At 41.4% G+C, this 26172-nt stretch overlaps 1 protein-coding gene across 1 annotated transcript; it reads left to right on the top strand.

Annotated features, from left to right (window-relative positions):
• The first annotated feature begins 3627 nt into the window (after positions 1 to 3627).
• GCGR (glucagon receptor) lies at positions 3628 to 17091 on the top strand. The gene is made up of 13 exons (XM_083354953.1): positions 3628 to 4011; positions 4110 to 4218; positions 4978 to 5085; positions 5984 to 6099; positions 6222 to 6328; positions 7240 to 7393; positions 8715 to 8874; positions 10860 to 10920; positions 11120 to 11189; positions 13523 to 13611; positions 14113 to 14251; positions 14378 to 14419; positions 14929 to 17091. The coding sequence occupies exons 1-13, from the start codon at positions 3958 to 3960 to the stop codon at positions 15226 to 15228; spliced, it is 1509 nt and encodes a 502-aa protein (XP_083211079.1). The 5' UTR covers positions 3628 to 3957; the 3' UTR covers positions 15229 to 17091.
• The last annotated feature ends 9081 nt before the right edge of the window (positions 17092 to 26172 follow it).

Raw genomic sequence — 26172 nt, 5'->3', positions numbered from 1 at the left:
TTACCTTACCAAACATTAAAATCTCACTATCTTCCACTTGTGCATCTATTTACCTCTTTAAAAAATATTCCAAAGAACCTTTATCTTAATCCCCAAGAAACAGTTTTCATAGCTTTTAAAATAACCATTTCACTTATTTGCAACAAATCTTATGTTTACGTGACTTACGATATTCTTTAAATCAGAGGTCCCCAACCTTTTGGGCACCAGGGACCAGTTACATGGAGAGAGGTTTTTCTGCAGACTGGAAGGGGTGTGGTTTTATGTGTTGCCCGCATACTGCGGATAGGGCTTTGCTTGTTTGTGTGGACTGGTTGCTGGCATGCCACGGCCCGCTACCAGTCCACAGACCGGGGTTTGGGGACCCCTGCTTTAAATAACATGTACCTATATGCATTTATATGTTACATGTCTCTGTTACATTCCTAAAAAGATATTCTTGCTGTTATTCTTGCACAACATTATTTGTGTGTTTGTTAAAACTGTTATCTAATTGAAGTGGAATTTCCTTATTCCTATGAAAATGGAGGGGAGACACTTGTGAGTTATGGAACACTCCAAAGTAGAGAAACAGCCAATAAGAAAGTAGCCAAGTGCCATGCTGTAATTGCTTTTCCTTGGGAAAAACAACCACATTTGATATGCATATTTCTACATAATATGGAAAGCCCTTGATTTAAACCTCATCTTGGATAATACTGCTCTAATATCCTGGACATTGCAAAAATTTAGAGGATGTTATATATGCAGCGCTCTGATTTTCAACAAACAGTAAACATTACATAGAAGAACTACTCTGAGTTACTAAAAATGACAACTAATTCACACATCATCTCTCTCCTAATCCATGAGTCCAAAATCAGCACAGCTGTTTTTATTTTAAACAATTATGTCTTGCTTTGACACTACCTGTGAAAGTGGATTGTAATGAACGATATAATTACAAAAATCAAATCAAGTCAAACTTTATTATGCTAATAAACCAACATAAGGATTGGCAAGGTAATATGATTAATAAAAGAAGGGTGTACGAGCATAAAGGATATGAAAAGTGTACAAGGCCTAAAAGATGACATCACAAAGAAAATAAATTAAATGTTCATAACCTGCCAGGCCATAAAATGTTCTATGGTGCCAGACCTTACAGTTGAATGCTAATCATGAGCCAGAAGTCATTATCTGGGGAAGGTTCAACACGGCTGCACAGAGCCTAGCAACATGGCATGCTGTGCTTGGATTGACGCCTGAAAGCAGTAGGCAGTTTATCTATAGAATACTGCATATCAAACCAGAGCACGCTAGATTTAAAAGCAGGTGTAAACGCAGAAATCCCTGTAGAAGATCCATGTCATCAAAGAGGAAAAGCTGAGCCTGTGGTGCAACTACTAAGAAGTCTCTGGCATCCTCCAATCAAATATAGAATGGCCCTAGAGCAGGGCCTTGAGTTTTAACTCACTTTGGGTTGGAGCTTAAGGGCAAAGGCAGATCAGCAGCTTTCATGCTTGCGCGAGAAAAATGCATCATGGTATATAGACAGTATTGCATTACAGGCTGAAAGGACTTTGTGGTTTGGAAGTGGGATTGTGGAATGGCCACGCTTCTGTGGCAGAAGAGCCGGTATTCATGCTCTGAATTCTCAGTGCCAGACCCATGAGTTAGACTTCCTATGGCTGAAAAAAAAAACTCTGCTTATGCATTGCCATTTAATCATATCAGTAAAGGCCCAATTATTTCTATACTGACCGAAGGATCACCAGCTGCTCTGGATGTACACTATTCTTGCCTGTATCAGTGGGTGCTGGTTTGACTACTATAGGTTCCAATTACTGTGACCTACTTTGTGGATTCGTTATGATCAATAGGTGGTCTACAAATGCCTTAAACAAATTAATTTACCGGATGAGTGTGTTGTTTCCATGTGCTATGAAGGGGAAGGAGCAAAAATTATCAGCCGCAGGTACTCCTTTTGCTAAATCTGAAGTGTCTGCTCTAGATTAATCACATCCTGACAATTTCGGAAAGCTGCAGTTGCCCTTCTAGCGAAAGAGGATCTTCTGCGTGCTCCCGGCTTTCTGGTTTCCCTTTTCCATTGCTCAGAGAATCCTGGAGCATGGGAAGTTCTGATGTCTGGTGGGAAGTTGCTCCCTCCCGCCACAGTTAAACTCTAGCAATCCAAGCCAAGGGCTTTTTACTTCTTGGGGTAACTGGAGCAGCCCCCTCTTAATCCCAGCAGAGCTCTGGCAGTATCTGGTGCCAAAAGCTTGGCCTGTTGTTGCAAAGTACCCAGCAAAGAATAGCTTGTTTGTCCAGAGCACCGCAGTCCCATTCAAAAGCCCTTTAACCAGATTAGAGAAGGATCGAAGGCATTAGTTCATGGGTGCCTTGGAGTTTATTCTGGATGAACACAGGGCATTGCTCAACTGCCCATGGGAACTCAGCATAGCTTTCCAGCCAGGAATTCTGACTCTGGGCACATGGGGGATTTTGTCAGCCACGAGAAGGGGGCTCCTGGGTTAGGAGACAACAAGGCCTGAAGAGCCAGGCATCCCTGGAGGGTGTTAATGATTAGCTGCCTTTTTAGTCCTAACTGGACTGTGCCAGGTGCTGTAAACAAGCCAGAGCAGTGCTGGCACATTCTCCCTCATCCCTCCCTATTTTCCTGGACAGGGACTGGGGGGAAGGGGAGGGTGGGGGAGAGTTGCTGGCTGAATCAGTAGGAGAGCGTTGCTGCTGGCTTGAACACAAGCCCTGTCAGTGGGATGGAATGCAAAGAACAGTGTCCACGAGATCAGGACCGAAAGGCATCCCGTCCCCTGTGCTCAGCAAACCTCAGCCCCTCCGCCTTGGTAGCCCAAGGAACATAGTCTTCCTTGCTTTCCCATGCATGCTGCTGCTTTTGACCTTACTAACATGCACGCACACACATGGGCTTTTGGCTTTGGATGTCATCCCGTTACTGCTACCGGTAGTGTACCAAGATTGCATACCGGTAGCTATTCTACCCTCTGCTGGCTCCCCCCAAGCAGCATAACTTCTGTATATCCCTCACATGACTTACTTTTGAAACACATTTAATGTAGTTTATTTTCTACGCCCTCTGTCCGCAGACACTCAATTTACCATGCACACATCGCACAACTAACTTACCATCCAGAGCACTGCAATTCTTCCATTCCCTGGCAAGGGGAGTGTGTCAGTCAATACAGTGAGCCAAGGTGCCTTTCCAGGACAATGAGGTGGCCTTCCTGCTTCCAGATGAGCTTAGTCGTGGGGTCGATTGCTAGATCCTCTGTAAAGAAAACTTCAAGATTTATTTATTTTTATATGCACTCTTTTATTTGCCTGCATATTATCTCTGGCAAAGGTGCGCTCGTCTGTGAGTGAGGTATGTAAGTCTCTGGAAGTTGAGACCACACTGTGGTTCTGAGGCGAGGAGGCAAGATAGTCCTTGTGCTTACATCTCTAAGCACTCAGCAGTGGAACCAAATCCAGCCCAGAAATAACTCCCCTTCCCCCAACAGGCTCCAGTTACAATGGCTGGCATCTGAAGCAGCCCCCTAAGTTGGGTGTCCTCCACTCCCCCTGGCTCCAGTGAGGGAGGCCCAAGAACCAACCAGAGAGAGTCAAAACACTACTAAGTCCTTAACACCTGACCTGGGAGGAGGCTCAGCAGCCATGTTTATTCCTGACAGGTCCCTTCCAGTCCATGATTTGCTGGCATTAGACTGACTATCTGGATGTAGCCCAGCAAGCCCTGTCTCCGCCTGCGTCATCAACCTTGGAGACTTGCTCCTGAAGCTTGGAACTAACAGTTGAGCAGTGAGGAGCGTGCAAGCATAAGTAACTTTGCTTTCCCCCTTCCTAAATCTTTGCAGGACACCCGATAAAACAACACATCTTGTAGGATACCAACAGCTCCAGGAGTATCCCTATGCAGTTTTGCAGACCTCTGGAGAGATGTCCCAGTCACACCTTCTTGGAATCCTGCTTGCACTGGTGCTCTGCCTCCAGGTAAGGGGCTTGGTCCTCCTCCTTGTCTGGCTGTTTCAAATCAAATACTTAAATACTGGACAGGCCAATCCACTTTTTTTCTTTCTTCTTTTCCTCAGGGAGCTTCTGCCCAGGTTATGGAATACGTCTATGAATATGTGTATGAAAGTTGGAAGGCCTACAGTGAAGAATGTCACCGCAATATGAGCCTTTGGCCACCATCTACTGGTGAGACAAGATTCCCACTGGAGATTGAGTATCAGCTGACATTTTATCTGAACAGGGAAAGTGAGGCAGGGGACAAGCATTGACAGTTTGGCAGAATGTTTACTCGTTTTCTTCCAGCTTATTCTGCTGGAATCCTATGCTTTTGGAAGCTGGGATCCTATTCTTTTTGGTAGCATCATGAGGACTAGTATGTAAGAATTTTGGAAATGGTGGCTTTGGACGAATGGAGAAAGACACCACAGAAATAGTAGAATGTAAATTGATAGATGTCACTTTTTTCCTTGAGAGTGATGCATGCAAGCTGGGATCCTATTCTTTTTGGTAGCATCATGAGGACTAGTATGTAAGAATTTTGGAAATGGTGGCATTGGACGAATGGAGAAAGACATCACAGAAATAGTAGAATGTAAATTGATAGATGTCACTTTTTTCCTTGAGAGTGATGCCTGCATGGTACAGACACACACAAATGGTTTCAAGACTGAAGTGTATGAATGAAGTACAAGGCAGGAACTACTAGGCAGTCATATAGGTATGCACACATGAGTAAAGCAGGAGAAAGGATCTCGAGAGATATATTTCAGTGCAGCTTATTTGAGTCAAGTCAAGTGAAGTCCCCAATAAAGTTTACTGGATAAAACATTTTAGGTCCAGTTGATGTAAGACAAGAGATACAATCGTGGAAATAGAATAAAATATTAAAAATAAGAACCCCCATACATATAAGTGCTGCATCCATCTTTGTACTCTCTTTTCTAGAGTTGGTTTGTAACCGAACTTTCGATAAGTATTCGTGCTGGCCTGATGCTCAACTCAACAGCACTGTCAGTGTTTCCTGCCCCTGGTTCCTGCCCTGGTATGATCAAGGTACAGTATTAACACTGGGGAGATGACTGGCATTGTACCATATCTTTAGCAGGGAAAAGGGACCTTGGTTGTCTAGACCAGGGGTAGGCAACCTTGGCTCTTTTATGACTTGTGGACTTCGACTCCCAGGATTCCTCAGCCAGCATGGCTGGCTCAGGAATTCTGGGAATTGAAGTCCACAAGTCATAAAATAGCTAAGGTTGCCTACCCCTGGTCTAGACAGTGTGTGTGGTGATTCTAATGTTGGAAAACTGGGGAGACCCTTTCACTTCCATCTTCAGCCAGGATAATTGGGATAAACAAACTACTATCCTATGCTGCCTAACACAGGGAAATCCTATAAAAAGATACAATGTACTGTATTCTTTTATTAAACAGGCCTGAAAGTTAGTAAAAATTTCAATGATATATGTCAACTTTCAGCCTTAGAGATGGTCCTGTATTAGTCAATATGCTTACATATCGTCTATGTTTAATTCACAATGGAAAAAAATGAATGATATACTATGCCATTATTATTTAAAGCTATAGAAAGTGTTTTTTCTAGGTTTTACTTTTTTGTTTATTTAGTTTTTGTTACCTATTACTTGAGATACTTCAATTAAAGTAGATTTAATGTATTCTATCAGTTTGAAAATATGATTTAAAAGCTTACATGCACTGTGTTTAGGTTCTTAAGGGAAAAAGGACATAAAACTAATATAAAATCAGAAATGGTAAGAGAATGCATAAAATAGCCTAATTTTCTGGGGAAAGGTGAGATAAAAGTCAGAGGGTGCTAGAATCTAAATTTAGAACAGACATTAGAATCAACAATAGAGGATTAAAGCTCAGAACAGATAGACGTCCACCATGGAGTCAGATATATTTATGATCATATTCTTCTTTACTTCTGTAGTGAAGCATGGCTATGTATTCAAGAAATGTGGTCCAGATGGACAGTGGGTGACTGGTCCTGGAGGGAAGTCACTGCGAAATGCTGATCAATGTATGATAGACAACAAGAAAGACCAGGTTAGCAGAGAACTAAACTTCTGCTAATTTCTACAAGATCATCTTTTTCTGGCTTCGAATAGATAAAGGATCTGAATGGATTCCATGCATCAGATGAACTCTTTTCCTCTTTTTCTTTCCAGGAGTGGTTTGAAAGAATCTATGGAAGCTTCAGAGTGATGTACACGGTGGGCTACTCAGTGTCCCTCTGCGCTTTGCTCCTGGCCTTGGCGGTGTTGCTAGGCTTCAGGTGATTTGGAAACTGGATTGGGACTGGAGATGGTGGGGTGGTTGACCCTTGCAACAGTGGAGGAAAAATGAAGAAAAATGAAAATGGATTGGGTTGGAATGAGATGGATTCCTTCAAAGTGGGACGAGAAAAGAAAGAGGGGGGGGGAATTAGTAGAGCTGGTCATAGATTTACTATTAGTGTCCTCAGAGTCACATCCAGGGTCCCACTCAGCAAAATAAGAAAAAGGGGTCCTCAAGCAAAACAGGTATGGATTATCTTACTCTGAAATACACATTATCCTCTACGGAGGGAAACCCTTATCTTCATGTCCAACTTCTAAAGTTAACTGACTTCATCTGGACTGATTAGAACAATCTTTCTCAGCTTTGAGAACTTTAAGATGTCTGGACTTCAACTGGGAATTGAGGTCCAGACATCTTAAAATTGCCAAGGCTGAGAAAGACTGGATTAAAAGGACGTTTAACCCTATTCCATCTCATCCCACTTTGGGCACTACCCGGGGGAAGATGCACTGGAGTAAACACATCTAGCCAGTCTGGAGAGACTGGGTTTTCTTCAGAACTGTTAAAGTGAGGGATCATTTTAGAGCAGGAGTGTCAAACTGCCGGCCCACGGGCCGGATGCATCATGTCAAAATTGCACCCACCCCAGCTCCAGCAATGGGGGAAAAGTTGCGATATGTGGTGACACATCACGTGACGTGGCAAGTTTGCCACCCCTGCTTTAGAGAGTTGTAGAGAGTGATGAAATTGCAAGAACTGAAAAGCTGATGAATGGGATGAGGGCTGGGATCAAAAGACAGAGAAAGGGAGGAACAGTGGCCCAGTGGGGTAAAGATTTAGGCAGAGTGATACTGTGTGACATGATCCAGATAGACAGGCATTTTTGACAAGCTCCCTGCTCCCCAGCAAGCTGCACTGCATGCGCAACTACATCCACATGAACCTCTTCGCCTCCTTCATCCTGAAGGGCATCTCAGTGCTCACCATCGACACGCTGCTCCACACTCGCTACAGTGAGAAGGTTGATGACTACAATGTGAGCCTTTGGCAGAGTGACAAGGTAACAGCACCCTCTTTTATAGTCCCTCATTTATTTTATTCTATTTTCTCCTGTTTCCAGCTACATTATAAGGCTTCCAACCATGCAATGCACACCCATATATGTACAGATCCAGTAAATCTCATGTCAGGAGTTTCTAAACATTATGATAATGCAGTCCCCTCAAGTGACAAAAGAACTTTCCCTTGCCATCATGAATTAGGATGGACTAATAATTAATATGTCTAAATAATTTATGTACATATAAATAATTATGTGCTTTTATATTTAGGCTTGGTGGGTTCCTCCATATCACTAGAAGTTCTCAGGTTTCAAGTACTGTGGTGGACCACTGCAGGCTCACATAGTCATAATGGGAATAAAAGCCTGACTGAGTTTTTACACTGCTTCTGTCCCCTCAATTTTTAAATAAATTGTGACACTGTACCTCCCATCCACACCTCTTGAAAATCCTTGTACCTCTCTGAGAGGTCTCAACCTCCAGTCTAAGAAGCCCATCATTCTGCTATTCTACAGTCCCAGCTCTTCTGTTCCCATGGCCAAACAACCAAGGACCATTGAAAAGTTTGGGGATGGTTTAAAATGACTTATGGGAAAAAGCATTTTTAGGTCAGCTGAAACCTATATTCAATTAGATTACCGCATAGTTCTACATGTCAATAACCTTCACATAAGGATGTTCTATTGTTCTTCATATATGTAACTGCTCATGATAGGATACCTGTGAAAGCTCATCCTGAAGCTAGACTTTGATTCAAAGTGAGCCATGATTGTGCTATAACAACTCTGTTCAATGATTCATTGCTTGTATTTCCTACATTTATTTAGTGAGGAACATCTGTTCCTCTAGAAGTTTCTGAACTACATTTCCCAGCAGCTCCAGTCAATAATTCTGCTTTGGCAACATCTGGAAAGTCACACATTGCACATTTTCTAATCCTGGATCTGGGAAGTAGCATTGTTTGCTCCCATCAAGCAGTTTCTAACAACTAACAACTGCAATCCACAATTCAAGGAAAGGCTGCTGGTACAGCTCTGAAACTTTGCAAGTGACAAAAGAGTTTTTCCTCCAAAACTCTCCAGGCTGCCCTACTGCTAGTTTTTAATCATAAACCAATGTTTTTCAGTCTTAGCAACTTTAAAATTCCTCACCCCACATGTATGAAGTCCATACATTATAAAATTGCCAAGGTTGAGAAACGCTGTAATAAGGCATCAACATGAAAGCTACATGATTTGGCCAAAACGTTCCCTAACCCAGAAATCTGTCATTTACAGCAACATGTTCTTGGGACTATCCTGACTCCTTTCCTTTCTCTAGGCAGCAGCAGGGTGCCAGGCAGCCACAGTGTTCATGCAGTATGGTATTGTGGCCAACTACTGCTGGCTGCTTGTCGAGGGGATTTATCTGTACAACTTGCTGGTATTGACTGTCTTCTCTGAACGCAGCTATTTCACCCTCTACCTCTGCATCGGCTGGGGTGAGTACAGGATGGGGAGTTGAGTGTCAGTAATCACCAGGACACTGATAACCACATCTATAGGAGAAGAACACAAGGGAGTCAGCTGTAATATCAGAACAGGAAACAATATAAGTGAAGGTGGAACTAGAGCATGTGATCACATTCCTTATCTCTGGCATAGGGCAAATGCAACAGTTAGGGTTATGAGAATGCCAGGATGTGTGGATTTGACCAAGACTGCTTCTTTGGTTTCACTGGCAATTAGGTTTAGAACCAGTGGTATCTTCCTCTGGAGAAACAAAGTGTTGGAATTCATTGTTGGAATGTATTTCTATGCAACAACTATTCAACCAGTAGATGGCAATGTTTGCAAGTATGGATCTATATGGTATATACCACAGGTCTGCAACCCGCGGCTCCGGAGCCGCATGCAGCTCTTTCAGCCGTCTCCTGCGGCTCCCAGTCCTCTGCTATGTGTACTCCAAAAAAAAAGTGAGACTAAAAAATTTCAACCAATCAATTCAAATATGCAGGGTAGGTGCATATCTCACCTTGGCTCCACTCTTCAGTCAAACTCTGTTCTGCGCATGCGCGCATGTATGCACATGCGCACACATTTTTTGCGGCTCCCAGTTTTTCCTTTTGTGAGGGAACCAGTTCCGAGTGGCTCTTTCACTGTTTCAGGTTGCTGACCCCTGGTATATACTCTGTGCTCTTTTGTTCTAAGCAGAGTTTCATGTTTCCAGTTGAGCAGTAAAGCACATGGTGATTGTACTCTTTGTTTGTTCTGTGGCGCTATATATAAATTTTCTAACATAAGGGGAGGGGATTTCTATTGACAATAGCAGCTGAAGTTGGCAACCTCTAGAAGTTCACACATTGCCTTCTCATTGCAGTCTCCCACTTACCATTTCCCACACTGTTCAGGAGGATCCAGTTACTCTCCAAAGCATTTCTTTGAGGGAACGAAGCATTGTGGAAAATCTCTTCCTGTGTCTTCCTTTTGTGGGAAATTCTTGGGGCCATATTTAATTTAATTTTATTTTAACCTAATTTTATACTGTATTGTTTTTAAATTTTGCCCTGTAAACCGCCCTGAGTCCTTCGGGAATAGGGCGGTATACAAATTGAATTAATAAATAAATAAAATCTCTGAATCCAAGGCTGGATGTCTTTTGTAGGTTCAGTTCAGCTCAGTCATTTTACCTGCAGATGGGGAAAATGCTGTCACTGCTCTGTAAATGAAGAATTGGTGCTCTTTGCAAACTTTCCAAAAGACCAAAATATCTAGGTGTGTAGCAGAGATGTTTTAAAAGCAATTGAATAGCTATTGCCTATTTTTTTTTAAAAAAATACACATATTGAATTATTGACATCCTGCCTTAAATTCTAACTTTTGCTTCTGTCCTCCAAAGTCTTACCTAAACCACTTGTGCTTTTACAGTGCCATCATCCCTCATTATTGATCATGCCAACTATGACTAATGAGAATTGGAGTTCTGTGATACTTGGAGAACCATACATTGCCAATACCTGAATTAAAGCATATATAATGAACAAGTCATGAGAAGTTGGATGGTCTCAATTTAGATAGGATCTAGGAAACATGAGGACAAACTAATTGTGATCCTAATCACACAAGCAGAAATTTTGCATTGGCTTTTAACATGTAAATTACAGGCATGAAGGCTAAGTCAGATCAGGTTTAGGAAACGAAGGATAGGGAGCTTGAGCACTATCTACCTATAAAGATTCCAGTCCAGATGTTATTTGTATTGTGACAAATTCCACTGAAACAGGTAAGTATCTGCAAGACTTCAAACAAATCGAATGAGAAAACCCCAAAATTTGATAACTTGCCTCCCTCGTGTCTATATTTTAGAAATTACAGGATATCTATATTGGGTGGAATGTATTACATTGACTTCTCCTGCACTGATTTTTCTGGCTGAGATGAAAAGATGATCCTTTCTGGCATAATTCTGTTCCTTTTCTTCCTCCAGGAACCCCAGTCCTCTTCATTGTGCCGTGGGTGGTGGTGAAATATCTTTACGAAAATATTCAGTAAGTTACATACAACAAAAATGCCACAAAAATGCAATGTCCACACTTGTAGACTGTCCACAAGCTGGCTGCAGTTTTTCTGTAGCCCCAGTGTTACCAGGTGCTTTAGGAAGTACCGTACAATGTATGAGTAGCAGGAAAGTTTGCTGAAGAATAACAATCTGTACCCATTTTCTTTCTTTCTTCATCACTCTTCCAGTTGTTGGAGTACCAATAATAATATGGGCTTCTGGTGGATCCTGCGTTTCCCTGTATTCTTAGCCATTTTGGTAAGCCCACCCCTCTTTATTTTCTTTTTTTGTTGCTGTCGATGCCTTGGGAGCTAAATGCACTGTTCAAAACTGCATCATTTTCTTCTTTTCAGTTTTCATATGTTCTTTCAACATATAAAACTGTGTACAGTACTTAGTTCTCAACTGTGAAGAAGTTTCACATATCCCTCCTATCTTTATTTACTTTTTAAAAATTAAGCATCTCAGGATGGCTTCCAATAATCAATCAATCAACAAATACAATATTGTGAAGCTCAAGTCACTGTTTATTACAAATAGACAGCCGAAATTTCAAATATTCCAAAAAGCCAGTATAGGCCTTAAAATCCTATTATATTCTAAAACTCTTCTTTCACAGGGTGGGGAAAAAAACCTATCTAAAAAAATATCCCCTATCTTGTGCCATAATTTCTCTAAGGGAGGGGTAAGATGAGCCATAGTCTGCCATACGGATGTGGCCCACATTGACCTTAATATCTGTGTGTAATAATAATGCCCAGTAAAGAAGAAAACATAAGCAGTATCCTGATGGAATGAACCCCTGGCCCATCTATAGTCCTCGGCTTATAGCCATTCATTTAGCAACCTTCCAAAGTCACAGGAGTACTGAAAAAACTGACTTGCAACTGGTCTTCATGCTTATGATTGTCGGGGGCAATATGCTGACATTTGTAAACCAGGAGTGCCGTAAAGCACTATGGAGCACTTTATAAATCTATGTGTTATTGTTATTGGTGTCAGGACCATTGCAGCTTCTCCACAATCATGTAATCATAATTCCGGCACTTGGCAACCATCACATACTTAAGCTGGTTGAAGCATCCCAAGACCTTGTGATCACCGTTTGCATCCTTCCCAGCCAGCTTCCAACAAGCAAAGTCAATGGGGGAGGCCAGATTTGCTTAATGACTGCATGGTTTCACTAACTGCAGTGATTTGCTTAATAATCAACGCAAAATCAGACGTGATTCATTTAACAATCGGCTTGCTTAGCAATGGAAATTGAGTTGAGGACTATCTGTAGTCCTGCAGTCTCTTCTCACAGACTTTTCTGCACAAGGAAGCTCACTTATTTTGCAGCAGTTGGCCTTCCGAGGGAGCCACAGGGCCATCAGGGCTAATAGCCATCGATCCCCTCACTTCCACGAATCGGTCCAATACTTATTTGAAACCAGCCCAGGTGATGGCCACCTCCACATCTCATGGTTGCAAAATTCCAAAGCCGAATTGGCAGTATTCCTCATGCCAGAAGAATGATTTGCATAAAGGCAGTCCTTCAAGTAACCTCTGCATTTCCCCCCCCCCCCATTTATATATTGTATACTGGATTTGTGGGTTTTATTCTATTCATTTTGATCATATAGTCTTTGAATGTTCAGTTGCAATCAAATCAATTTTCATGTGAAGCAGGCTTTTTCTCTCTTTATTTTCTGTGCCCGGTGTACACATAAGGATGTATATTTGGTGGTGGGGTGGGGAATTACTTGATCCCAATTGTTTACTAGTAAAGAGGATAGAAGGAGGGCTGTATAACATTTTGGATTAGAATGGAAGAATGCTTTGGAGGGGAAGTGCTCATATAAAGGCCTGTCAGCTATTCTGTTGAATGGATGAATAACCCAACTGCCCTCCATGGCTGCAGTGTGATCCTGCAAAAAGATAGTGTTTTAAGATACTTTGGTTTAAGAAGAGAGCGGCTCTGCACACTCCAAAATGCTATAGAACCCTAACTGAAACCAGTTAGAAAACACAATCCATGCTCCTGGAACTAGACTGTGGTCAGAGCACCAGTCCTTATTCACATTTGAGTGACCATTTGCGTGTAGCAGCTGAAGATTTTGCCTTGACTGAAGTGATAACATAACAAGAGTTAAGTAAGAGTTATTATCATCTTATGAAGAGCTACACTAGTACACAACTTATTTTTGAAAAAAATACCAGAGGTTCTCCAGTAATGAGCATACATTTTCTTGTGAGTAGCAGAATTCAGTGTTTCCATAGCACTTTTCTTAAATGCTTGAGTCCCAACATATGATTAATAAAATACTTCTGCCTGCCATTCTGTCGACCTATAAATGGCCAGTGGTCATTTGAAATATTTTCTCTGGGAAATCTTATAGCACTAACTTAGGCTAGAATTGGTCAGTATCAGGACAGAAGCTACAAAACAGTCACTGGAAATTTGAGAAATTTGAGGGAGAAATTAAACCAAAACGATAACACTATTCAAGAATCCTCTAGATTTTTACTGTGCGTGGTTCTCTGGCTGACTCATGTAATGCTATCCCTTCCTGCCACTCAGTCACTTTGCTTCTTTTTCTTTCTTTCAGATTAATTTCTTCATTTTCATCCGTATAATTCAGATCTTGGTCTCTAAGCTCCGTGCCCACCAGATGCGATACACAGACTACAAGTTTCGGTATTGGCTCTTGGCAATTTCCCCCAATGGCCATATTCTTCTTGGGAAAAGAACATTCTCTTTCACCCTCCCTGTGACCTCCTTGGCTTTCTACGTCAGGGCAGTCGCCTCTACTGGGTAGGATGTGGGGTCAGCACCATGATCTATAGGTTTCTAAAATAGTCATCAATACATTAAAAGATTATAGCCCTTGCCAACTTTTGGTGTGACTCCCCATAAAAGTTTACTCTGAGTGTAAACGTGCATGTGAAAATGTTTAATGTAACAAAAAAGAAGAAACTATTAAATGCCTGAGAAGCAATCACAATAATTGTACTAAATTCACATCATGTCAAATTCAAATTCCGTTTTGGATCTGCCTAGTTTCTGGAGTGCAGTTCCTGATGCACTTCAATAAGACTGAGTGTAGTGCTTGTCTCCCACACCAAAAGATGGGCCTCTTCCCTATATATCTGATTGTTTTTCCTTGTGATGAGGCCTAATCACCTGCTGTTCATTTAGGCTGGCAAAATCAACCCTGACTCTGATTCCCTTGCTGGGCATCCATGAGATGGTTTTTGCCTTCGTCATTGATGAGCAAGCCCAGGGCACACTGCGCTTCGTCAAGCTGTTCTTTGACCTCTTTCTTGGCTCTTTTCAGGTGAGACACATGAACTGTACTAATACTAAGCTGTTCCAAAACCTATAGTAGGGCCATACCTTCCATATCATTTTATTATTGGAAATTATTATTACAATGTTGGTAATTTCCCTTCTGTATCCCTAGGGAATGCTGGTGGCCATTCTCTACTGCTTTGTGAACAAAGAGGTGAGTCTTCAATATGGGACACAGGCTTTGCCCCTTGTGGCTAAATTATGAGAGGTCCAGAATTTCAAGCTGCAATCGTTTGAATGGTGGCGGAGCTAAGTACAATGTCCTTTTGAGTTTCAGTGGTCTATTCATTGAGAAGCAATTAAAAGGGCAGCCATAACTATAACTTTCAGTTCACAATCCACAGAACTGTATTTTAGCAGTCAAAGCATACCTACACTTTTTGGTACAAATGTAGCTGCAATATTACTAGATTTGGGTAAATCTAATATAGTGTTTGGATTTAAAATACTAGCTGTAGTTGTAGGTGCCTTACACATCAAATTATTTGAAGTCATTTTTTTTCATTTGCAAGATCCAGTGTCCTTTTCCCCTTTTACACTTCCATACTCTGTCATATGCTGCAGGCAGAGGAGTGGGGCTGTACAAGGAAATCAGGATGCTACAAATAATGGCAACAAAAAGGCAACAAAGGTCAACTTTTTGCTCATGTGTCCTCCCTATAGGTACAGTCGGAACTCACCAAAAAATGGACACGCTGGAAACTTGGTCGGGACATAGAAGAAGAGTATAAACACACATACAGCCACACCCCCAATGCACGTAATGGGAGGAGCAGCAGCACCTGTGAGAAGCACAAACTGGTTGGCAACTACCTCAATGGTCTGAGCTGCAGTCAAGCAACTGTACATACTAGCACTCAATATCTGGAGAGGACCCACTGCAGCATCAGTGAAAATCTAGCTGTGAATGAACGACCTCCTGGCTATGAATTTCCTGACATCAGGGGAGAGAGCAACTTCTGAAGCAGTTCAGTCCATTGCCTCCAGCAGACTGGGCCCATTGATTCCTAAGACAGCCATGTTGCAGAGCAAGGATGGCAGAGCTGAAAGCCCAGGAGACACTGAGTGGGGTGTGTGGTTGGAAATTGACTAGCTGCCTGAACTGATACCTCAGTGTCTGATTGTGCTCTCTCTGAGATAGGTTGGCATATCCTGATGAGACTCATGTCCTTCTCGTCTGCATTCATAGTATTCCATGGGTGAACTCCACTGTAGGTGAGCAGAAAGGAACAAGCCAGTGATAGCCCAGTTATGTGTCTGGGAGAGTTATAGGCTAAAGGTTGGAGGTGACATTAAGTAGATTTTGGATGGAAAGAGAATCTGCTAGGAGGTCTGAAAGTCTATAGTTTAGGAATGCACACTGATTAGTGCTGATCAAACTGAGACTCTCAGAAACCTTTCTGGCTCTTGGCTTTTATAAAGAACAAGCTGAAAATGCATCAGCAGTATTTGCTAAAAGAGAAACAAATGGAGCAGAAGGGGCTGTGCAATTTTTTTTAAAAAAATAGTCATAAGGGAGTGTATATGCAGAGTTATTGCCTATTCCCTAACCTGCTATATCCTGATGGAAAATTCTGCCAAAAAGCTCTTGAAACCAAGTCATCAGCAAAACATATAAAGTTATATAATTGTTCAATATAGCTAAATATTTTATTTCCAAGTTTAGTAATTGTAAAATTTGGGTTTAAGCACAAGATTTCCAGATTCCTTCTTAAAGATCTTTTTGCCTCTGGAATGGTAGTAACTTAGTTAATAAGGGCCATGCTTTTTGAAGAAGGTATGGTATTCAACACAGGTGGTGTCCATCTGGAGAATTAGGGGCATAACGTGTCCTCCTGAGCATCTGGGTGACTTCAGGAAGCCACTTTGTAATGCTGTAATATTTCCCTTAATTGGAGGTTAGAAATGAGAGTTGGAGGATTCTGGGCAATAACATGCTGTCATCCTACACTTATCCACAACCACAGTCCAAAACTGCCTGATCATAAATTTGTCCATTTTGCTGTGAGCTGCCCACTTGGGTTATCAGGTAACTTGCACATTGCTTTGTGTTAGGTGACCGTATAGTACCAAAAATGCTGCCTGTGATCTTAAGTGTGCAGCAATAGTAGTGCTCACTCCAGAGTGAAGATGTTATTAACCATTTTTATGGCTGTGCCGTTACATCAGTGCTGTGGAAACACTTACTCCATTTGTTCCCAGGATGACTCTGTCCTGAATGATTCTGTCAATTGATTTTTGCTGAAGTCTGTGATGCCAGTGCCAATGTTCTGGAGATCAAACCCTCAATAAACGGTGTTACGTCTCTTGGCAATTTGGACAGTTCCTCCTGATGCACATCACAGCTCATCTTACCTAAGGACTGAGCTACACTACAGTTACTAACATGGACAGGAACAGATGTCCTGCACTGGCCACATTCATCAGAAGTATTAAATTTCATAGTAAAGCTAAATTAGAACCATTGCAACAGACAGGTAATTATTGCCCTCTATGATTATGCAATGTCTCTTTCAAAGCATAAGATTCTGTCCTCCCCAAAATAGGCTTGGAAGAACTCGTCTGGCATTTCCAGGGGCACTGAAACATTGTGATCCAGACATCTCTAAGAAGACGTACAGAGATTATCTGCATTAGTCATGGAGCACTTCTCCACAGTCTCTCTCTCTCTCTCTCTCTCTCTCTCTCAATATGTTCTTATTTTTAAAATTGATATGTGCATAAAAATGTTACTTCTGAGCATAAACAGCCACAGAATAACTTCATGCATGCCTATTCTTATGATGTTCCCTTAAAATCCTTTGACTGTAACACAGAATAAATAAAACAGAAGTTTCTGTAGCTGAGTTGCCACAGCTCACCAAACTATTTAGTGACTCTGTGTATAGGGGAAAACCAGCTCAAGTAGTTTAAGGTTCAGTGTGTTGTGTGACTCTACGGTGTTGGGATAATTCCATAAATCATAGCTAACTTAACCATGGCTGAATGTGTTGTTTAAATTCAAATGATACCTCAAACTTTCCATCACTTACTTTTCTTCCTATTACTCCCACCTGTTTTTTTTACGGTATTCACCTGACCCAAATTCTCATGCCCTGGATGTACCGAATAGTTTCCTGTCACAGACTTGCTGGTCATTCTTAGGAAAAGCAAATCTCTCTGTTGCTAGTAAATAGTTCCAGCAATCTCCATTACAGACATTATTAAACCCATGTTAGCAGAAGTAGCAGTTTCATACAGGGGAAGGCTTCCAATTATTAGCTATGCAAGACTTTCAGTAATGGAAGCAGTAGGACTTGTGATGCTCATTGCTGGAGGACATGAATGAGAAATGCCACTGTGCTAATGTTCTATTTGTGGAATCCCCAGTTGCACCTGACAGGAACATTGAACCAAATGGGACTTTGTATCTCTTCTTATCTACAAGTCTTCTCACAGCAGTGGAAGAAAATTATTAGGAAAAACAAGGGAAGCATTGGAGCAACAAGGAAAAGGTGAATCACATCTACATACATGGAATTATCTTGGAAAGGAAGGGCTGTGTTCCATTCCAGGTCATACATGTACTGTCTGACTTTGGCAAAATTACTTCCAGCTTCTGTTTCTCAGCTATGTTGAGAATAACATGAGTGCTTGCAGAGCTGTTTCAGTTCTTTGAAAGATAGATGTAGGTTCTGCAAAAGAAAAACAATTGGTTGAACCTAGAGAAAACCCTTTGCGTTGCATGTGGTTTCATGGAAGCACAATTTAACTCATTAATTGGCAAACATTATCATGAAGCTACAGAAAATTAATGAAAAAGGGAAAAGATTCAGCGATCAACCTTTACACAGCATCCAATCTCCTTACGTCACTTTGACCCTTGGCAGTCAAATAATTTTTCTGCCTGAGTCTATAATTCTCATCCAATGATTGTTTTAGGAATGCAACGAAGAGTTTTAATACTTGAACCAGGAGGAAAAGCTTATCTAGCAAATGCACCAGTTTTGCAGAGGCCACTGTGCTGTTATATAAATGTGACCCAATCATGCTGGAAATGCTCAAGAGTAGGATCTGCAATCTAAAGCATCAGATGATCATATAGGTTGGTTGGTTCATATTGCACTTGTCCATGTGCGAAGTGGTCAAGCCTGGCTCAGTTCCCCATGGTTTTCTTGTAGACCCTTTACCTGCTCGGTCCCCACACCGTCAGTTAAATTTTCCCAGCATTCCAGACGTGCTACCCAGAATTTCCATCATCTCTAGCAAGCACAATCCCTGTGACAGCTGAAACTATGACAGTTGCAAATCCAGAATATTTTGAGGTTACCAGATTGGAGGTAATTGCCTCAAAGAAAACATTAGCAGGCTGAGGAAAGAGAAGTGAAAAAGAGGTAGCTGAAGGTCATCTCCAGTTTTCCCTTCAGGACTGTAACAGGTCATTAGCTTGATTTCATTTGATTTCAGCTTCTGTCTCCATATGTAGCCAGAGGCTGTTGTTTTGAGTTCAGCATTGCTTCTTGAATAAACTACCCTTAGGCTAAAATCAATTCTGAGGCTACACTTCCAGCTGTGACCTTTCTGCTTAGTAAAGCCTCTTCTAACAATGTCTTTTTTTCCCAACTATATAAGAGATGGAGACTACAAGTCTAGAGACTAAAAGGGAAAGAAAGCTTAATGCAAAATAAGGAGGAAGGGGAAAAACAAAGCAGGGCTGTTTACCAGAAAGTTATTGTTTCCCTACCTGCTAACACCCTTCAACGTCAAGGGCAATGAAAGGTGAGCTCAGAGACCACAGCAGCCTTTGATAAGTAGGTGCACAGTCAGAGCTGCTGTGTATTCCTCTCCCCCAAGGGAGCTGCTGCCTTCACCAGACGCCTGGGGGGGCAGAGATAATGAGCCTAATCGAAGCAAATTGCTGGAACACAAAGGCACTTTATGAGAAGGTAAATATGGTTGATGAGCCACGCATGCATATGACGTGTGTCTTTCCAACACATACCTCTCTCTTTTTATTTCTTGGTAGCAAAATACACACGTGCACCTGTCCTCTGAAAGAGATTTTGCTCTTCTCACTACCCTGGTACTCTATTCCATTTACTGTGTCTCCCCCCTCCCCAAATCCTCCCATCAAACTAAAATAAGCCCTAGTTTCAGCCTTCATTCCTTACTAGTTACAGGTCTATGTCTTTGGAAAGTTAACATTCCTCATGTCAGTGGCCTTAAAGAACATGATGGTGCTCAGAATCTGTATGTATCAAAAATAATAGCTGTTGTTTAATGTTCCAGCTCTATTCAACTTACAGACATCGATGAATCATTAAATCTAATGAAGAAGGTAGATTAGAAAAAACTCAGATCCTTGGAATCATTTGTTTTTCCATATGATTATCTTAAAAAGTGTTCTGTGTTCATATAAACTTAAGACATGAAATTTGCCTGTCTTGTCCAATCCATCTGCCTGCCTACCTTCCATGAGCTATGCCACTGTCACAAATCCAGTCATTTTTGTAACTTGTAACCAAAGATTGCCTCTGTTGGTGCATGGGGCTAGTACTGGGGACTTGTGGTTATAAATGTTCACTCCTATGTGAGCAGAAACCCGCTGATCAGTAATTGCCTATTTGGCAAATAAATGATCACATTACCTCATACCATCACTGTCACTTACAAGCCCATCTCCACAGGGAGCACTCTATTACCTCCAGAGTCGATTACTCATGTGCTGGGGGTGTGTGTGCAACCACATAATGATGCATCTGAATGCTTCCCCTCCAAGATCACAGACTGCTCACCTATGCTTATTCACAATTAATTTGTGCAGATTTTGAATGTTGGCGATAAGGCCAGAATAGCAATAGCAATAACATTTAGACTTATATATTGCCCCATAGTGCTTTACAGCACTCTCTCGGTGGTTTACAATGTCATCATAATTGCCCCCAACAATCTGGCTCCTCATTTTACTGACCTCGGAAGGATGGAAGGCTGAGTCAACCTTGAGTTGGTCAGGATCAAATTCCTGGTGCGTGTGCAAAGTTAGCCTGCAATACTGCATTCTAACCAATTCACCACCATGGCACAGTAGAACCAGGATGATGGGGTAAAGTAGTTAAAATGGGCACTCTGACTTGTTGTAAGAGAAGAAGAGAACGAACCTGGAGGACAGAGTCAACAGAGGAATCAGCCTGGAGTCATTACATTCTCACAAGCAGTTTAAGTTCAACCATTCTTGAATTCTGTTAACTCTTATCTTGCACCAATTTAGCGTTGACTTTAGTTGACTAGATTCTTACATATAGGCATGAGTAATAAATCTGTTTAACTGGAGCTTATCATGTCCTGATTCTTTGCACCCGGCAGTTTATGGGGTGTAGAAAGTGACCCCAGCTTCCATCCTTTCTTAAAGAACTTTTGAGTCACAATCATGATATTTTGATTAAAACTACATATCATGTCCTTTCCTTAAAATGGTTCAAGCAACATAGCAAAGGGGTGAGACGATATGAGCCCTGGATGCATGATCGCTGCCAAACTGGAATGGCTACCACAGGGTTAAGGATCTAAAGATCAGCCATAGACAATGGCACTCTGTTTTTTACATTAGCTCCCCTGAATCTTACCCACCTGGCTATTGGCTAATCCAAAGCTGGACAACCTGTAAGGCCCACACATGGTTCCTTCAGATATCAAGATTTTGGTAGCAAAGCATCAGCTAATAAATATGTGGCTTCTTGCCCATTTTGTAATATTTTTGTAAAGCTGTATAAACTATTGATTAATCCCAATATATTTACAAATATATAAAGCACATATACATGTACCCCCCCAAAAAAACTTGGGTAGCATAACATCTCTACCCATTGCCTCCCTTTGACACCAAAAATGTACACTGCGAAGAATAGTTTCCTAGCCTTGGGTTAGACCTATAATGTTTACTGGAACACTCAACACACTTTATTTCTGGAGGAAGAAATGGCAGACTGAAGATGAGTCTGCAAAAAAAAAATGCAGCTGACAACAGCAGTGAAGAATAAAGAGCCAGTAAGTAGATCAGCTCTTTGAATCGCTCCAAACAAAAAGAGAATGGGAGATTTCCCACAAGTGCTCCAGACAGTTTCTCCTCATGAGATGACCACAAAATAGAAGTCTCCAACCGTTTTTGACCACTGGGAGAAGAGGGAATAGCTGTCTTGCTCAAACTGCAGGTGAAGCTTTTAAAAGGACACTGAGTTCTCATACTACCTTTTCTAATCACATTCCCAAATTGCTTATTACACTTTATGGCTATTAGAAATCTTCGGATCAATAATTCTAGATGAGTCTACTTTCAGTTTTCAATGAAATAAAATTTTACCTACAAGCTTAAGAACTTAAAAAGATTGAAACAAGCAGCACAAAACTAATTAAATTTTTTATTTTAGAAAGTTATAAACTGATTTAAGGGTCCCCATAAATTAGATATAATGTTTTGGAATTAAGTATAACAATTCTTCCCATGGAAATGTCTACTTATTTTGAACAAGTAGGGAAGTCAATTGCAAAAATAGAACACTAGAGGGAAGTTTGGTTAACAATTACAGGACGACACAAAATATCATTACATTGGAAATACTGAAGGGTTCTTTCAAAACATGGAATCAGAAGTTAATTTCAACAATGTCTGTAGCAATGTTTGCTTCTACGGATGGAACTTTGTACTTTCAGACTTGCAAGATTTTGTTAATGTAGCCTTATAATAAAGTAGGACTAGTTCATCTAATCACGTTTCCTGTCAAATAATCTGGCCACCTAATGAGAAGAGAGAACTCATTGGAAAAGATCCTGATGTTGGGAAAGATTGAAGGCAAAAGGAGAAGGGGACAGCAGAGGATGAGACAGATAGTGTTATCAAGGCAGCGGGTATGAGTTTGGGCAGACTTAGGGAGAGAGTGGAGGATGGGGGGGCCTGACATGCTTTGATCCATGGAGTTGTGAAGAGGCAGACATGACTTAGTGACTGAGCAATAGCAGCAACAATACACACACGTGTATGTATGGATTGCAATTACAATCTTTAATACATTTTTTAAAAAAAAACGAGAACATCAAAAATTCTTATATTCTGCCTGATTTCCACTGTCCTCCACTGTACAATGAACACAGACATCCTGTTTGGGACTATGGTAGTTGTTATCGAATCCAAATTATTTGGAGGTCATCAAGTTACTTAATCCAGTACAATTTGAGAACATCATTTTGGGACACATTGTTCATATCAGGTGAGCAAACCATGCTGCCAATATCCCTGAACACATTACAGCTTGATAGCTAAGGACTTCAATATAGTAATCTCTGCATTTCTTTGATGGCAATGAAAATGTGGCAATGGTCCTTCAGGATCATGAGGATGGGACCATCTTTTTGGTCAGCAGACTGGCATTTTCAGCAGTAAGATATACATTAAGATAGTTTGAACATTGTATTGCAGAAATTTTGGGACTTTTTCCTTTTTCATGCAAAATGTGAGTTAAGACTTCTTCTGCTCGCTAACATATCACTGTTTGGTTTTCACAGTCTTAAATAAGTGAATCTTGAAATTGTATATGAAAAATATTATATATAATGAGTTCTGCATTTAAAAGTCTGCTGTTTCTGACTTTCAGCTTTTTTCTCTAGGACTTTCTACCATTGTGATGCTATTATATCAGTAGCCCCTAATGGTAGCAAATATTTTTCTGCCCTTTGCAGTAGGAAATGAGTCAGTAAAATGGAATCAAAAGTGCCAAACTCAAATGAATCATTTAACAAGTAATAAAATATTTAAAAACTAAACATCACCTAAGCATATTTTAAAATCCTTTATTCTGTAATACAGACCGCAACTGTCGTAATATCTATATCTATACTTCCTTGTCAAAAGATGTTAGAAACTAGTTCAAGTATGGTTCAGTTTAAAAGACAGGAAACAAAGGAATATACAGAATGTAAAGTAATGGGGGGGAGTAACAATGAAGTTGAATATTATGTAATGTACTCAAGCTGATGGCTCAGAATTTGACATATAGAAAAGCAATTTATATATTTTCGGTGTTTTCTGGGAACAGGGAAGAAGTCATCAGTTGTAGCAGAAGTCATCTGACCAGTTTAAACCAGAAACCTGAATGCAAAACGTAAGAAATCTATCTATCTATCATCTATCTATCATCTATCTATCTATCTATCTATCTATCTATCTATCTATCTATCTATCTATCTATCTAAATATCTATCTATCTAACTATCTATCTATCTTCTATCTATCTATCTATCTATCTATCTATCTATCTATCTATCTATCTATCTATATCTAAATCTACATCTATCATTCCCTATCTATCATCATCCATCTATCTTTGTTTTCTTTTCCACACTGCAGACGAGGCTTTGTGATGAGAGCTGGAGTTCTGGCAGATAGTGTACTTGCTACAGATGAACTGGGTTTCTCTTTTTTCCAGAAAACTGGGCAAAGTGTCTGCTTGTGGAAATCTTGAAAGGAGATACAGGAGAATTAGAGACCTTAGCATCATGCCTGTTATGTATTAGGCTTTATTGGAACACCTAAAGCTTGTATAAGAGTCACCACCAGGCGGCGTTGAACTGTAACTGTTTTGGCGGGAACCATTTTTGGCGGGAAACAGAGGTTCAATCCGATTGGTTGGTTGAGTACCTGGCCAGGTACTGGCCAGATATATATAAGAGTGCTGTTAGCCCCTATTCCCCAGTACAGTCACTTCCACCAAATAAAGAGCTGTTATGTTGTACTCATCGTCTCGGCGTCCTTCCTGCTCTCCAGAACCCACTACACAACAATGCCTATACCTCATTTGTTAAGATTCATTAAGACATCTTGAAAAATAGTTTCCTACAGTTTCATCCTCCAACTTCTATCTTGACAGACCTCTGGAGAGCAAGAGGAGGCGGCAGGAGAGCAGCACTCCCGGGTCCTGCACAAGGGAGGCCGGTCCTTTCCACTTCCAATTGTGGGTGGTAAGGATGCTGGCTTGTTGGGGAAAGCCTTCCCTCACGCAGCTCTCCCGCCACCCTCTCCTGTTCTCCAGAGATCTGCAGGGGAGACAGAGATCTGGAGAACAAGGTGCAGCCTCCATATTGGCCACTTCTACCTCTCCAAGCCCTCTTCAGTTAAACATATATTATATATAAATTAAAACACAGCCAAAAAGAAAACATAGTTAAACCACTAATTACAGCGCTTCACATATTTTCTGGGAAAACCATCTTTATTGATGTTAGGAAGGAAAAGCAAACCTTATTAAGGGAAGGGAATTGAAAACCCCAAAAGGTCTTGTTCTTTCTAATCTGCCTTCCCTTTCAGCCTTTAGTTCTCATTACTTTATTATTATGTATTTAAGAGGAAGATCAAAGGCCTCCATAGCTCAGGATACTCACCTTAAAATCAGAACCCAGAAAAATTTAGTTAATCCACAATACCACCCTATGAAGGGCCCTGAGAGCATGCAGGTGTCCAGTCAGAATATTAGTAGCACACCTGTCAGCAACTGGAAGTGCATATGTCCATGTATTTCCCTTCCCTGTCTCACAACTCAGTCCATACATCCTTTAATTTTCAGACACATCTTTTTCTCATAAGCTCCTTAAAAACCCACAAGGTATACTGTAATTAGCAGGAAAAATAAATCTAGCACTCCTGAATTCTTTTCCCAAGGGGGAAAGGAAAGTTCATAGCCTGCAGATAGTTATTGTTACTAAAGGCAACAATAAATAATCCATTTTGCAGCTCTCTCCTGTTACTACATCCTGTTACCTCCAGAATATGGCCTGGGATTGCACAAGGGGCTAGCTAAAAGTCCAGTTGAGTTGTTCGCAGCCAGCTGTTCAGTACAGACCTTGCCAATGTGATTTTAAGAGCCCAGGAAGGGATAGGAAAACCTAAGGAAAACTTTGCAATCAATAAACCATGATGGACTACGCTTGTTTTGTCCTGTTCTGATTCTCCTCCCCAGCAGCAGCCCATCGATTTCAGAACTGCATGGCCACAAAGGTAGAGGCATTCAGCCTCTCAGTCCCTGCTTAGAGAGAGATTTGCATTTCAGCCAGGGTCAGGCCATATGCCCCCAAGCAAAGGAAAACCCCAATCCAGCAGGCCAGAAGGCAGCCCAGCCACTGTGCCCCTCTTGCTTCTCCCCCCCGCCCCCAGCTACCTCCTTTGGAGCTGTCCTGATTCCAACGGGCCTGCCAGCATAGATCTGCCAGTATTGTCCTGCAAAGCACAGCTCACCTTGCGCTCTTGCCTGCCACCAGGCCAGCAGGCCTGTTGGGATCAGGAAGGCTCCGAAGGAGGTAGCTGCAGGGGGGCAGGGAGCAGGAGGTTTTCCAGCAGGTGCCACCAGGCCTGCAAACGTGGGGCTGCCCCTCTGCTTTTCAACCCCAAAATTCTGGAGTAAAGTTGGGCAGCCTCTGAGCGCCCCTGACAAGCTGCAAATCTGCTTTTCGCTTCCTTCCTTTCCTCAGCTATTTTCAAAGCTTCCTCAGATAACCATTTTGCTTTCTTGCATTTCTTTTTCTTTGGGATGGTTTTAGTTGCTACCTGTTGTACAACGTTGCGAACCTCTGTCCATAGTTCTTCAGGCACTCTGTCTATCAGATCTAATTCCTTAAATCTATTTGTCACCTCTACTGTATATTCAACAGGGATGTGATTTAATTCATACCTGAGTGGCCTAGTGCTTTTCTCTACTTTCTTCAGTTTAAGCCTAAACTTTGCAACGAGAAGCTCATGGTCTGAGCCACAGTCAGCTCCTGGTCTTGTTTTTACTGACTGTATAGAGCTTCTCCATCTTTGGCTGCAGAGCACACAGTCAATCTGATTTCTGTGTTGACCGTCTGGTGATGTCCATGTGTAGAGCCGTCTCTTGGGTTGTTGGAAAA

The sequence above is a fragment of the Vipera ursinii genome (genome assembly GCF_947247035.1).
Source record: "Vipera ursinii genome assembly, chromosome: 2".
In the NCBI taxonomy this organism is placed as follows: Eukaryota; Metazoa; Chordata; class Lepidosauria; order Squamata; family Viperidae; genus Vipera; species Vipera ursinii.
Note: the sequence above shows the minus strand (reverse complement) of the source record. Positions and strands in the feature narration are given on the sequence as shown.

Coding starts and splice junctions, on each gene's coding strand:
- GCGR (XM_083354953.1), top strand. CDS start 3,958: ATGTCCCAGTCACACCTTCTTGGAATCCTGCTTGCACTGGTGCTCTGC. Junction 4,219..4,977: donor CCTTTGGCCACCATCTACTG/GTGAGACAAGAT, acceptor TCTCTTTTCTAG/AGTTGGTTTGTAACCGAACT. Junction 6,100..6,221: donor TAGACAACAAGAAAGACCAG/GTTAGCAGAGAA, acceptor TTTTCTTTCCAG/GAGTGGTTTGAAAGAATCTA.